This window comes from Falco peregrinus, chromosome 6 (genome assembly GCF_023634155.1).
Source record: "Falco peregrinus isolate bFalPer1 chromosome 6, bFalPer1.pri, whole genome shotgun sequence".
In the NCBI taxonomy this organism is placed as follows: domain Eukaryota; kingdom Metazoa; phylum Chordata; class Aves; order Falconiformes; family Falconidae; genus Falco; species Falco peregrinus.
In genome coordinates, this window is record NC_073726.1 from 59,826,470 (window position 1) to 59,840,326 (window position 13,857).

The following is a 13,857-nucleotide window of genomic DNA, read 5'->3' on the forward strand; positions in this document are numbered from 1 at the left end:
AAGCAACTGTCTGCTTCTGCTTATGAGGATATCTGTATATATAAGTTCATGTTCAAACAGGTGGAAATATGTAAATCTAGACACAGTTGTATTCCAAACAGACAAATGTGTAGCTCCTGGTGTCTGGAGGACATAAAAGCCCCTTCCAGAACTTACTGGAGATCTCATCAGGGCTCTCAACACACAACTTGCTTGCGTAGCTGCACCGGCACAACAAAAAGATAGGCCCTTCCTTATTATTCTTGGAGAAAGTAAAAAGGACCAGGACACAGCTAGTAAATAAAACAGATTTAATCATAAACCATGTACATATTTATAGATAGAGTGTGGTCTGAAAGGTGCTGCCCTGGCAACAGGAATAATAGAACAGTGTGTTTTGCCAGTCAATATACAGTACCAATGAAGGGTGGAGCTGATAAATGAATATAGGATTTTGAATCCCAGAGGCTATTTTTTACAGACAACCATCATTCTTGGTTTCCTGACAAAGTGTAGTCTGAACTAGCTCACAGCTCTGCCCAGAACACAGCAAGGCAGATACAGCCAAGAACAGAATTTGAGGGTGAGGGAGGGACAAGATATCTGAAGGCCGTTCTGAGGTATGTATAACATATATACTCTACTGTTGTGTGCAGCCTTGGGGCCATGCTTTGCCCACAGTTGTGTGCACACATCTCATTCCAGTCAGTGAGACTGGCAAGCTCACATCTGGGAGAATATATTGCACTTCGAGGGCGTACAGGAGCACATCGAACAACAAAGCCAGAAGCAGAACAGGGAGAGAGCTGGAGGCAAGGAAGCCTGGACTGGGCTGGCAAAGGGAAGAAGTGAATACATGGCTCCAGATTTATCTGGCTAGCCAGTTCATCTCTGTTTGGACAGCCAGGACAATACTTATGTTCTGAAGGACTTCTGCAGTGGAAAGGTTTCCATCAAGACAACCTTTATCAGACAACAGGGAAAATCATGAACAAAATGACTAGAGGCATGTTACTAGAATAAATATGATGGAGCTGGTCCTACAACCATTCAGCTCTTAAATCTGAAGGAAAACCCAATCCTGTCTCTGAAGTGGTCTAAGCCTACATATGAATCTGGTCAGTCTCAGCTGATACAGGCAGAGGAAGGAAACATTGCTCTGGTGGCCAGCAAGGCAAAGGGTGCATTTGTACTGCAGTATTCAGAGTCAGTATGGCTGCTTTGAGAAACAATATCACACTAGGCTTGCAAAGCTGTCAAATGTATTGGCTTTTTGCAGAACAATTCCACTTTCAATCAATGTACATATTACAGGGTTTTACAGATGAAAAACACCTTTCACTGCTAGAAAGTAGACACTCTTGATATCAAACACACTTGCCATCTGATTTTGCTAAGAATCCACCCCCAGATAATAAAAAATACCAAATCCCAAATAAAGTCTATAACACAAAACAACATTCATGTCAATGTCAAATGATAACTGTCCCAGCAAACATAAAAAGAAGATCTTAATGCAGGTCGCCTCAGAAGCAAGTTTAGAGTCATGCATCCATATACAGAGTCCACTCCCAATCTGGGAAACCTCAGTTAGTATTGCTGCCCTTTGAAATGCAAGTCCCGTTTTTCCAAAGGAGAGCTCCACGCTCGCATGCACACATACACACATTCTGTATACAGTCTCTGTATACACATAGAGATACACATACACACACACAAAACCTCCTGTCTCTTAGCCAGAGCTGCATGCTGGGTAACTGTTAATGTCTTCTGTACATTTTTGACCTACTTTCTTTGCAAGGATGAGGTTGAAATGTCTTTACTTCTCAGGTCTGTATTCTTTAAACAAAAAGGGTAATGAAGAGCAACTGCATTACAGAGAAATGCGCTCAGATCTCAGGCATATGATTTTTCCTAGTTGTTTAGAAGGACGGTTATTTAAATTCGTGACTCGGCAGAATCTGCAGGAAGAGTTATCCTTCCTCCATGTTGGGTTTTCTCGATGAACCCCATGAGCCCATTCTGTGCTTTCACAGACCACTTTTCTTTAAGGCACTGCATGTGGATGATGACTTCAGACAGAAGTGCAAGCCCTCTTCACTGGATTGTGCATTTCTCCCTCTCTCTGGACTGACCTTCCCTGAGAACTTTTGATTTGATATACTTCAGGTCACTATTGACGCTTGGCCGGCGAGCAAATGGAGAGATCATGCCATAGGCATCCATGTCCTTGACTCGGCGCATCCGGAAGGATTTCTGTTGGAAAGTGTCACCATACTGGATGGAGATTTTCCTGTGGAGGGAAGGGCTCATCTCATGAGGTAGCTTGGCCATGCTAAAGAGCACATAAAACATCTCATCCACATTGGTGTTCTTCTTGGCTGAAACTTCGAAGTAAGCACAGTTTTCGTCACTGGAGACAAGGTTCTCACCTTCATCTGAGCGTACCTTGCGGAAGACTTCACTGTGGTCACTTTTGTTGCCGCAGATCACCATGGGGAGGTCAGCTGATTCCTTGGTTTTGTTCTTCAGGCAGGATTTGACTTCCAGGATCTGTTTCTGGAGCCTCTTGACCTCATCAAAGGATTCTCTGTTGTCCAGGCTGAATACCAGGATGAAAACATCCCCTGCAATTAAAAGAAGATACTGTAAAGGCTAGTTAGTCATAGCTTGTGTCAGAGGAGCTAATTTTTTTTTTAAATAGGTATATTTGCCATCTCCTCCCCTCCCCCCCCCCCCTTTTTTTTTGTCCTTTTGAATCTATTCACTCAGCTGTACTTTAATTCCAGTTCTTCTTATTAAGTTCCCCATACCTTTCTGTATGGGACTGGATGTCTGGAAAAGACTTTTGGATGTTGCACTGGACTTGCAAGTTATTGCCCATTTTAATCTCTTTTTGTAAATATGTTTCTATCTCAGCTCTGCTGCAATGCTTTTCCTTTTTCTTCCTTTCATTTGTATCTCTGTGTAAAACACAGCCTATTCTGACACCAGGAAGAGCGGAGAGCTAATAGCCACTCAGCCTTGGCCTTTGGATTACACAATACATGAAGCAACACCTGAACTGAAGATCTACAGCTAGTCAGTCCTGAATGCCTAAGTCAGGAACGAGAGTTTCCCCAATGTGCAGTGCTCTGCTGTCGTTTCATTTGCTCAAGAGAAACAGACCACGGAAAAAAAAGAAATACATAAATGACACAGATCCCCTGGCATTTCCTTTTGACATTTCCTGACTTACAATTCCTTTTGCAAATATAAAATAAGGCAAATCATTGCCTGTTCAATGACATTCATGTGGAACACGCTGAGAGCGATTTCAGGGACAAAACCTCACACCTGCATCCCAGAAACTGGCCCTGGGATCTCACTGAATGTGGGAGCTAGCCTGGTCAGATGTGAATGACATGTTTCACCAGCTAGCTAGAAGGGTAGACAGCAAATCCAGAAAGTAGCATTCTTGTGAGCTGTGGCTGAATATATCTCCTCCACTGTCACTTTCACAATTAAAGAATACAGCTTAGCTAACTGCTTGACAATGTGAATGTACAAAATGACCCCACCATTTTCTCTTTTTTCCATATAACACATTTGATCAACCACAGACTAAGGAGAAAGGGTAAAAGCAGAACTACTGTTTTACTGGAATATCAAATCAAGGGCATCAGGCTGGAAATTTTAGAAAAAAAATAATTTTGAGATTTTCTTGGTTAGAATTTCCTTCCTGTGTGTCTTACATTTGTTTTTCACTACTTGTGTCTTGTAATTACATGCTTATTTTGTCCCTTGCTGCTTTTCGTGCTCACGAGATTTTATTCAGCCATTTATTTGTGACTGCAATAAAAAATATGGAACAGGAGGGGAACGTGGGAGGGAAATAAATTAAGGGGAATCTCTATTTCAGATCTTCACCCAGTGACCATCTCCTCTGTGGCTAATGCACTCCCTGTAGTGCCCAGAGCATCCTGGCCAGGAAATACCTCTCCAGAAAAGTGCGTCTTCCAACAAAATCAAGCAGTCCCTTTAGTTACCTGACAAGAAACAGTCATCTCCAGGCTAAAGCCTTCAACCTAATGTGTATTCTTATCTTTCACCCACTGCTCCACATCTGCAAACTTCCCCATTCTTTCTCACCTGTCAGGATGGAAAGCCTCCTCATAGCAGGGAAAGGGTGATTCCCAGAGGTGTCCAGGATGTCCAGCTGATACATGTCTCCTCGGATGTTGTAGACCTTGCGATGAAAATCCTCAATGGTGGGAGTGTACTGGTCCTCAAACCGGCCATTGAGAAAGCGTGAGACAATGGAGCTTTTCCCCACCCTGGAGGCTCCCAGCACTACCATGCGGTACGAGTTCTTGGCTGGCACATTCAGGGTGCAGTTTCCACCAGACATGGTCTTCATCATTGCTTGATCCTGAAAAAGGAAATAGCAGAGTTGAAGGAAAGACTGTAAACTAAATGGAGGACGAAGTAGAGCAGGTCCTTACTACCAGCTTGTCAAAGGGTGCTCCGAAGCACAATCCTGGTTAGTAGATCAATGGTCCATATAGAAATCTTTTCACTAGAAATGCTTAATTTTTTAGTTTCATTTCCAGGGAGTAGTTTGGGGTTTTTTAAATTTTTTTTCCTTTTCTTTTGAAGTCATAAATAAGTGAAGGCATTTACATCGAAAATAATATGGTTTTAACTTGTAATTTGCTATTTCGTTTAAACATTAAGGGCTAATTTTATCAGCTGTGTTTCAACTTAGACACCAGGCTCCTTCCCACCATCTGCGTCACTTAAACATTACCAGATTTTTCAGTAAAGCTCAGTTCTCATTTAGGTACATAAACAGAGAGGTCAGATTTCCCAATATACTGCACCCACTGCAGCTGCCATTAGGACCTAGATCGCTTCATTTTGTTGCCTACATAGGAGCTGTGCATAGTACTCATTTTCTGAGATCAACCAAAAGTCAGACAGAAACAAGAATCATGCTCGACATCAGTGGAAGCTGGACATCTCAGTAATTTTAAATAGTTGGTCTCGTACAACCTTCATTGTTGATGCACAGAGTTCGAGCCACAAAATGGCACTGACCAATGATAAACTCAAAGATCTGTGCCTTCAGTGACCTATTAGAAACCAGATTTTAATCTTGCTGTTTGGACTGGTAGTGTGGGAACTCTGTATCAACAAACTATCAGCTTTGCAGCAGGATGGCTGGCAATCAATAGAACTGCAAAAACGTAGATTTCATAGGAGTTTTGGTCTTTATACATACACAGCTTTTGTGGGTGTCACAGTCCTTGCGGGTGCTAAGTACAACCAGGAGAAAAGATGAAGGACAGCCATCTTAAATAGCTATTAGAAAAGATTTCTAACCCCTAACAACTAAGATGAGTCTCAAGACCTTGGGGATCACATTTTGACATAGCAAAAAACTTTGAAGGGGGTGGGATGGGGAAGAGGGTGCTGCTCAGAAAATTTTCATGTACCAGTTCAAATGAATTGTGTGCTGAAAGGAAAAATATAACCCCTGTGTGTGGAAAGCTAATTCTTAGAGCAAAGGCGGCACATTTTTGACAGAGTTTATTTTGGTTACTAGGATCTCATTAAAGAATAATCAAGTTCCCACTGTGCCGTTTATTTAACTTAGGTGTTCTTTATTTAATATTACAATGCAAGTACTTTATGTGCACTGAAAGATCATTTCTGGGTCCAGATCTGGATTCCTATCTTTCCCTTGAGTGAATTTTATCTCCCTAAGCTTTTATCTAGCTGACAGTTATCTCAGTCAAAAGCTTAAAATCTTTTACTTTGTTTAACATGTGCTAAGCACCAAAGCAGCAGTGAAGATACGGTCACTGCTAAATAAAGAAGTCTCTGGAATTCAGATCCAGCATCATTACAAGCTCTGTGCTATAGCCCAAGGCAACAGCAAAACACTACTATTTATTTTTATTGCCATAATTTGCTGCACACCACCAGCATATTCAGCCCTATCTAAAGCACAGAAGAAAATGTAATACTCTCCTCAGAGTAGCTTACACTCTGAATTATATTAGCGAGCAGGACAGCATAATATTAGAGCCAGAAAGTCATATCAGAACATCAGATGGACACAAACATGCACAGCTATGGTACTGCTGGGATTGCTGTGGCAGGAATGACAGCAAGGAGCACACCTGCAATTTGAATGGGACTCTGTTTTATTTAGAACAGGACCGATCTCCAACAGTGCAGAAACACCACATTCAATCTGTGAAGCAACACTGCCATGTACACTGCCTCTGCCCTTTCCTGTGCAAACCAGCCCAATACTGCCTTGCATCCATGGGCAGACAAAAGATGACAGAGCTGCTTTGGGATGCTTCCTTTCACCATCTCAGGCTTTATTTAGCTGACAGAGAAAAGCAGGGAGATAGATTTTGTGACGAAAAACTATAAACTTCTGTGTACAGCTCAGATGGGTATTTAGAAATGAGTCAGCTCTTCAGACTGGGATGGACCAGTGTAGCTGCATGAGGGCAAGAGGACACCTGCTGAAGATCAGTTTTGTACAACTTGGTGCAGCAGCATCTGGGAGTGAGCAGTTATGCATTTTAAGCAAATGCCTTATATGTCCTGAACAGAATGTGCATGCTGAAGGACACGATCCTGGCCAGCAGCTTTACAAGCCAAAATCCTACAAATTACACTGCTGACTGGCAGGTAACCACTGAGCTGTTGGTGATTACAGAAACTCCCATCATACAACGAAGGAGGTGGACTGTCACTGCAGCTGCTGCACTTTGTGCTCTTGAGAGTAAGTTCCACCTCTCAAGGCATTCTGTCAAGTGGACTCTTGTGCTTTCCTGACTGCATTTCATTTCACACAAAGTCAAAAGATGCTTTTCAGCACTTTGATTCATGGAGTTGCTGCTCATCTCAACACCTTTGCTGCAAATCCGACTCAGAGCATGCCATTAAACCAGGAGCTTATTTCGTGTTTTGTGTTTTCTCTTCTTATCCGCCCCGCCTCACCCACCTCCAGTTTTTGTCCATTATAATACAATCTGCCACCTTTCCTCATCAGAAAAGGAAGGAAGCTTCAGCCTTCACACTCAGGGGTAGGGAAGGGAGGGGAGTACAGGGATTCATACATTAAAAAAGATTAAAGGAAAAAGAAAGGGAGAGACCACATGTTCATGTACTAAGTAAAGCAAAATCAATCAGAAGAGAATGAGGAGACAAACAACCTCCAGCTGGCTTTAATCTACATCTTTTCCTTCCAGTTTATTAAATGTTTAAGCATAGATTAATTCCCAGTGGTACCTTCTGCTTTATGCACTGGCTTGATGCTAGAAACTTTACAGTAGTATTTTCTATTGGTACAGCACAGGGATTTCAAAATGTCATAGAAATGTAGGCAATAAGTTTAAAAATTAATCTCCACTTAATAAAGGGATAGGCTTATATGCCCAGAGAGACCTGGAACAGCTGCCTAAAATCAACATTAAACCCCATTTCTTTTGATTCCGTGTCATCTTCTACCTGCTAACCACCACTGCTTGTTTCATAGGCAGACATCGGAGTGAATGACAATGAACCTGCGTTTGTATGCTCTGAAGAGCTTGTCTGAATTTCAGTGAGGTGCTGACAAATTTGATCCTGAGCACCCAGAGAGAGATTTCTAAGGAAGACATTCTTCATTCAAACTGCCTAGAGCTTTTTCACCTTACTGTTCCATCCTCCCACCCAGGGGTATGTTCCCTACCACTCCCCACCCATGAACAGACTTCTCAACTACCTCTCTTGCACTCCTCGGTCTTCAGCTACTGTTTGTGTCTCTGTTTGCTATCCCAATGTAATTCAGTGCACCCAGCTAAAAAGGACAGAGGCAGACACAAACTGTGTCATGCATAACAGACCTGCCACTTGTTAATTACTACTAGTATCCCTGTAATTTTCATGCACACCAAAATCACTCCTGTGGGATGTTTGTTTCCTACATCCATACCAAAGCCAATGATGCTTTCTTACCTCTCTTTCCCTGAAGGAGCAGTTCTTGGTACAGTCTGATGAAGCTGATAATTTTAATCAGAGGTAGCTGCTACTGCAAAAAGATGTTGTTCTGTGGATCCCACGTTGCTTGCTCTGGGCTCAGTTCTTCACTAGTTATTTCCCAGGAACTTAGCAGTATTGGGAAGGATCGCGGGGCTTCAGAGAGCGTTCCCCCATGGATGGTAGGTGCTGGATTAGGCAACCAACGTGGGCTAAAGAAGGGTCTCAGAAGCAGCGACAGCTTTTCCTTTTGGTGAGTTGAGCTCTTCTCCTCACAGCCTCAGTTCAAGGGAAGGAGAGGCAGAGTCTCACCCGCTCCCACTGGCTTTTCTTGCAAGTTGTACTTCATAGGCTCTGCTGTGGGGAAGGGTCTCTGGAGCGACACCTAGTCGTGCAGGGTTGTGGATGCATCTGGCTGGCCCACCCTGCCTCCACACCCCCTTAGACCCTGTGGGGAAAAATCAGTGGGGGCATGGAAGTTGTCTATGGTGAACCACCTATGCTTCTCCAGGTCTTGCCTGACACACCCCCCACCACTACGAGCTTCTTTTCTTCTGGTCTGAGATTTGCCTTAAAATATTGCCTTTCGAGGACAGAAAGGGCTTCTCTTTACATTTGCCAATTAAGTCTCTCTTCTTCTTCCCTCCCTGCCTTTCTCCCTCTCCCTGTCACAACTACTGGCAAATTGCAGATTTTCCTTCTGTAGGACTCACAGATAATTGGCTCAACTCCTCCCTGGAAGTCAGTGTCAGACACAGGGGAAGGAGGGGTGCTGAGGGGGTGGGATTTTGTGCCTATTGAAAAACCTTTTCTTTTCTCCTTTAAACAGAAAGTTCTTATGCATTGCAGCCTGCACGATCCCCGTCTTTCCACCAGAGACCTGTATGTATGCATGTGTGGCGAGTGAGTTAGCTGTGAGTATGTGTACGAGAGACACAGAGACTTGACTTACTTTGCAAGCTGCAGATTCATAAGCTGTTTCTAAAGGCTCTATACTTCTGTGCTGATCTTTTCTGCTAGACAGACGCAGACTGACTCATTTCCCAAGCAGGGGCTTTCTGTCCATAATTCCTCCAATTCTTTTGCCGTATGGAACACTGTTCCCTCAACCTCAAACACGTTACATTAGGATTGCTTGTTGGTATGATTAAGAAATAAGAATAATGTGTAACTGCTGTTCTTTCATTAATATTTAAATAAATGAAAAATTAAACTAGGGCTGGGTAATAAAAATGTTAGAAAAAGGACAAACAAACTGAAAGTCTGGTGTACTAGGGTCAGAAAAAAAAAGAGAAACAAAGAAAAATTAAGGTGAATTCAAGGAGTTCGTTCAGCCCAAGTGAAAAGTGTTGTTTGCAGTTTATTTCACTGTTTATTGACTCTATTTTTTTCTCTTTCTGAGCTGAAGTCTATTTTAAAAGACATCAAAAAGAATGATTTTGAAAGATTTCAAATTGAGTATTTCAGCATTTCCCACTTAAAACTCCTAATCGGAGAGGGGAAAAAACACACTTCCAGCTTTTCAAGATATTTTGACAGTAAGAAAATGGAAGTGAGACATGATCTCCCAAATCTGAATATAGTTTCAGGTCTCCCACAATTCTCTTTCTCTGAGCAAATTTACTCTGTTGATCACAAAAACTACTCCAACTACCTTGCCTGTTTCATCTCCATACCCCTTTGCCCCAACAATTCCTGCAGCTTTTGAGGAATTCCTGAGATGCTTTGCTTTTTCTCCTCCTCCTCCTCAGAGCACATGGAGGTTTCTGCTGTCACCCTCAGAATAACGCTTCCCTCCTCTGCCCGTGCTCCTGGTGCTGCACAGCAGCCATCAGCAGCCATCAGTAGCGGTTGAGGAGGGTGCTGTGGCTGTTGCAGGCACACAGTCTGACACGCCTGTACATCTCTGTGCCAACAGACTGTGAAGGCCGTGACACAGGCTATGAGATGGGTCCTGCTGTAACCGTCTGTGAGAGGCAGCAGCTCCTACTAAGGTCAGGCCTGAGCAAGAGGTGGGTTTAAGGCTCCCAGGACAACACAAAGGCAAAAAAACATTGATCAAATTTGGGAAGCAGCAGCCTCTGCAGACAGCTTAGGTTTGGGAAGGCACAGCATGGTTTGGCCCAGCACCATTGAAACACTGCAGTAGTAGTGAACTGGTAATGAGTCGTGACCTGAACTGAGCTCTTTTTAGACCACAGTACCAGGACTCGTTTTTCAGCTCCTGAGCCTTTTCCCTTGGCAAAAAGTAGAAGAGTATTTTTATGGCTCAGACAATTGTTTGAAATAAGATACAATGCTTTCCATTCCTAAGTCATTGGTTCAGATCAAACCTGGACCAAAATCTGCCATCTCTGGTGTCTGGTCAACCATTTGTGTGGCTTAGATCCAAACAGAGTGACTGGCATCCTGGTATCATTGCCATGGGAAAAGTTGCTACAAAAATCAGCAAGGTCAAATCCCGTGGTGCTATAGAGAATGAACTCCTCTTTCATTGCTATAGCTCACCTGTGAGTGTACAAGTTCTCTGCCCAAGAAGAGAGAAGTGTAGTCATCATGGAGACCATCTCATCAGCCTGGAATGTCAGCCTACTCAAGCTTTTTTGTAAACAAAATGCAAAACTCTCACCTGGTTGGCTTCACCTAGCTCAGACTCCTACTCAGCTGTCTTCTCCAGCATTTAAAGTAGCCAATCGAGTTCCTCAAATTATATCAAAATAGAATAGAAACATACTTCACGAGGAACCTTGGCTTTATTTGATCTCTTAGCAAACAGCTAGGGAAATTATAAATTACTTTTGAAGTGAGCCTTTGAAAGATAATTGCTAACTATGAGCCTTCCGAGGCTTGAGAGATTTTGCTGTAGTTTTTGGGGGTGGATTTTTTTGCTTCTTTTTTTCTTTTGTGCTCCCAGTTCAGGAGTTGACAAGAAGCTGGGCTTTCATGCCTTCTCCCAGGACTCAGGAGACCACAGCTGAAAAAATCTCTGCTTTTTCAAAGATGTCTTGAGGGGCTCCAGTGGAGAAATCATGTTATATCTGCCCCTATCTGAGAAGCAGAGATGGCAGCACCTCTTTGCTTTTAGGGTTATAAATGGAACAAGTGGATCAGAGAGACAAAGCCACTGCCAAAACAATAGAAAAAGTTCCCAGTCTCAGCAGTTTCCTCTGGTTAGTCAGAGACCATCAGCCTTTCCTAGAGCTTACAGATATTTACCAATCAAAAAGCTCAGCTTACAATTAATTACTTTCTGGAGGCATTTCTCCTTCCTATTCTACCAGTCCATACAGAAAGCCTAAATGATGTTTTTATCTGGCTGAATCTGTCTCAGAGTATGACAGGCTGGCTGCAGGGAACCACCACTGCTCCCTACAGCAGCCTTCCAGTACCTAAAAGGGACCTGCAAGAAAGCTGGAGAGGGACCTTTTACAAGCACATGTAGTGATAGGGCAAGGGGGAATGACTTTAAACTGAAAGAGGATAGATTTAGATTAGCTATAAGGAAGAAAATCTTCACTATGAGTGTGGTGAGACACGGGAGCAGGTTGCCCAGAGCAGCTGTGGATGCCCCATCCCTGGAAGCGTTCAAGGCCAGGTTGGATGGGGCTTTGAGCAATCTGGAAGGTGTCCCTGCCCATGGCAGTGGGGTTGGAACCAGATGATCTTTAAGGTCCCTTCCAACCCAAACCATTGTATGATTCTATGACCTTGTTGAGGCAGCAGCACATCAGCACAACTAGCTGTTGTCTCCGATGCTGGTGTGTGGGTCCTGCCAGCTCATCCATGGGGCTGCCTCAGCTGTGGAAAGTGCTGCAGATGGTGCAGTTGTGGCTGGTCTAAGCAAGGGGAAGGGAAATGTTTCAGGGAGAGGCTGGGTAGAAGAACGTACAGAGTAGTGGGGAGAGACAAGGGGGAAATACTGCTGATGCGTTGCATTAACCACCTGGCTCCAAATGATGAAAACCTAAAGGGAAGTGACTTGCTCTGTGGTGGGACACAACTGCTCCTCAGAGGAGCTTCCTCCTCTCTGAAGAAAGGTGCGGCTCCCAGGCAGCACACACATTGACTACGCCGGCACCAGGATCTGGGGCAATGTCGGCTTGTGGGGCAGAAGTATCACTGTCATGAGTAATTTATACCTGCTTCAGGATCGGGTACTAGCAGTGGCTGAAGCTGGAGACTGATGTGATGGGCTGATACAGCAGAACCAATCTGTTTCTCTCCACCTTAAGGCAAAAGACAGAAGTGACAATCACATGCCATTCACCTCTGGTCAGAATTAGTTCAAGACAAAAGATGTTCCAAGGCTTTTGTCTCTTCTTCAAAAGCAAGTGCAACAGAGATTAAATATTTAAGCCAGCTTTTCTCTCTCTTTTCCCATTCGTTTTCACTCCTCTCATTATTCAGTAAAGCAGGCTCATATTTCCACCCCCTCACCCTTCCCTTCCCTTCCTCCCTCCCACATTCACTTCTCCTGCTTGGTGCCCCTCCCTCCAAGCAATGCTGAAAAGTTAATGTTCAGAGTCAGTAAACTGCAGGTACCAATTCATATTCTGAAGAGCAAGTAGATGAGCAGCCACAAATACTACTGCCCCTGCATTACTTGTACATCACCACCACCACCACCACCCAGGCATTTAAACTCAGTGAAAGGCTCTCCAGGGGTGTTACAGTGACTGGGAAAATAAGTAATGATCATCAGTTACGAGTAAGAACAGTAATACTTGGGAGAATACAACTGGAGAAGGCATACGTTTGAGAAAGTGGTGGTCTGACTTATATTCTTGGTCCTGTCACAGAATTTGTGTATGACCAAATTCTCAGTGTCCCAGGGTTTAAAATGGGTTAATAATATTTTCTGAGATCCCTGAAAAATGGAAAAGCATTGCTTTGCTGTGAAAAATGTGCAAGTCACCTCTTATTTGCTGCATTTGCTGGGAATCGGTTTTAATTACATTTTAATGAAATATTTTTGAGAACAGACTGCATTTCTAGTCCCTCTCTTTTCCTTTTGCCACTGACACAGCATGCCCAGATTTCCTCACCAGACATGCATGCACCTTTTCATTTTCATTCTACTGTTGAAACTTTTTTAAACTTTCCCCATCTTTGAAAAATTACTAAGAAGCAAAATTAAAGCTTAAAACCCACCCCCCCACCCCTCATTATTCAAAAAACCTTCTGGGTAGAACATGGGGAAAAAAAAACCCCAAAGTGTGCAATTAATTTCTTTACCCTCAGTGAATACCAAGGGGGAGGTTTATAGCCTCCCAGGCCCTGATGGAGGAATAGCAACCCCCACCACATCCCTCCGTGTAGCCTGTGATCCTGCCGGAGGAGAAGGACAAGCCATGCACTCACCTGACGGTGACAACAGAGTGCTGTGTCAGCCTTTCAGGAAGGAGTGGGCACAGGTACACATTACAACTTCCAGTCTCCATTCAGCATCCCGTTTCTCTAGCTGCTCCTGGGCTCTGAGTCCAGACAGATAACTGCACACCTGGGAGGGAGCTAGCACATCTCTCTCCTGCTGAACGATGCTGGTAGGAAAGAGTTCATTCAAAAGGCTCCCAAAGCTTTTCCCTGGCTGCTACCATCCCAGTGCTTCCCAAAGACAGAGAGGGAAATGATCCCTTTTTCCCATTTCCATAGTTCTGTCCCCACTGCTATTACTTGGGTCCACAAGACATGCCCATACTCCTCTTTTACCATCTGTTTTGCCCTTCTTACAAGGGCTGGTCATTATCTCTGGAAGATTTTAACCTGTGATGGCAGTACAAACAACTAAGGAGAGCAGAGGGGAAGGAGGAGTTGGGAGAAGATGAAGAGGACTGGGGAGGAGAGCTCTGTATG

General features: G+C 43.7%; 1 protein-coding gene across 1 annotated transcript; it reads right to left on the bottom strand.

Moving 5' to 3' along the window:
• Positions 1-325: 325 nt before the first annotated feature.
• RASD2 (RASD family member 2) lies at positions 326-8,845 on the bottom strand. The gene is made up of 3 exons (XM_005244469.3): positions 7,984-8,845; positions 4,111-4,390; positions 326-2,606 (listed from the first exon to the last, which is right to left on the bottom strand). Exons 2-3 carry the CDS (start codon positions 4,379-4,381, stop codon positions 2,077-2,079), a joined length of 801 nt encoding a protein of 266 aa, XP_005244526.1. The 5' UTR covers positions 4,382-4,390; positions 7,984-8,845; the 3' UTR covers positions 326-2,076.
• Positions 8,846-13,857: the final 5,012 nt, after the last annotated feature.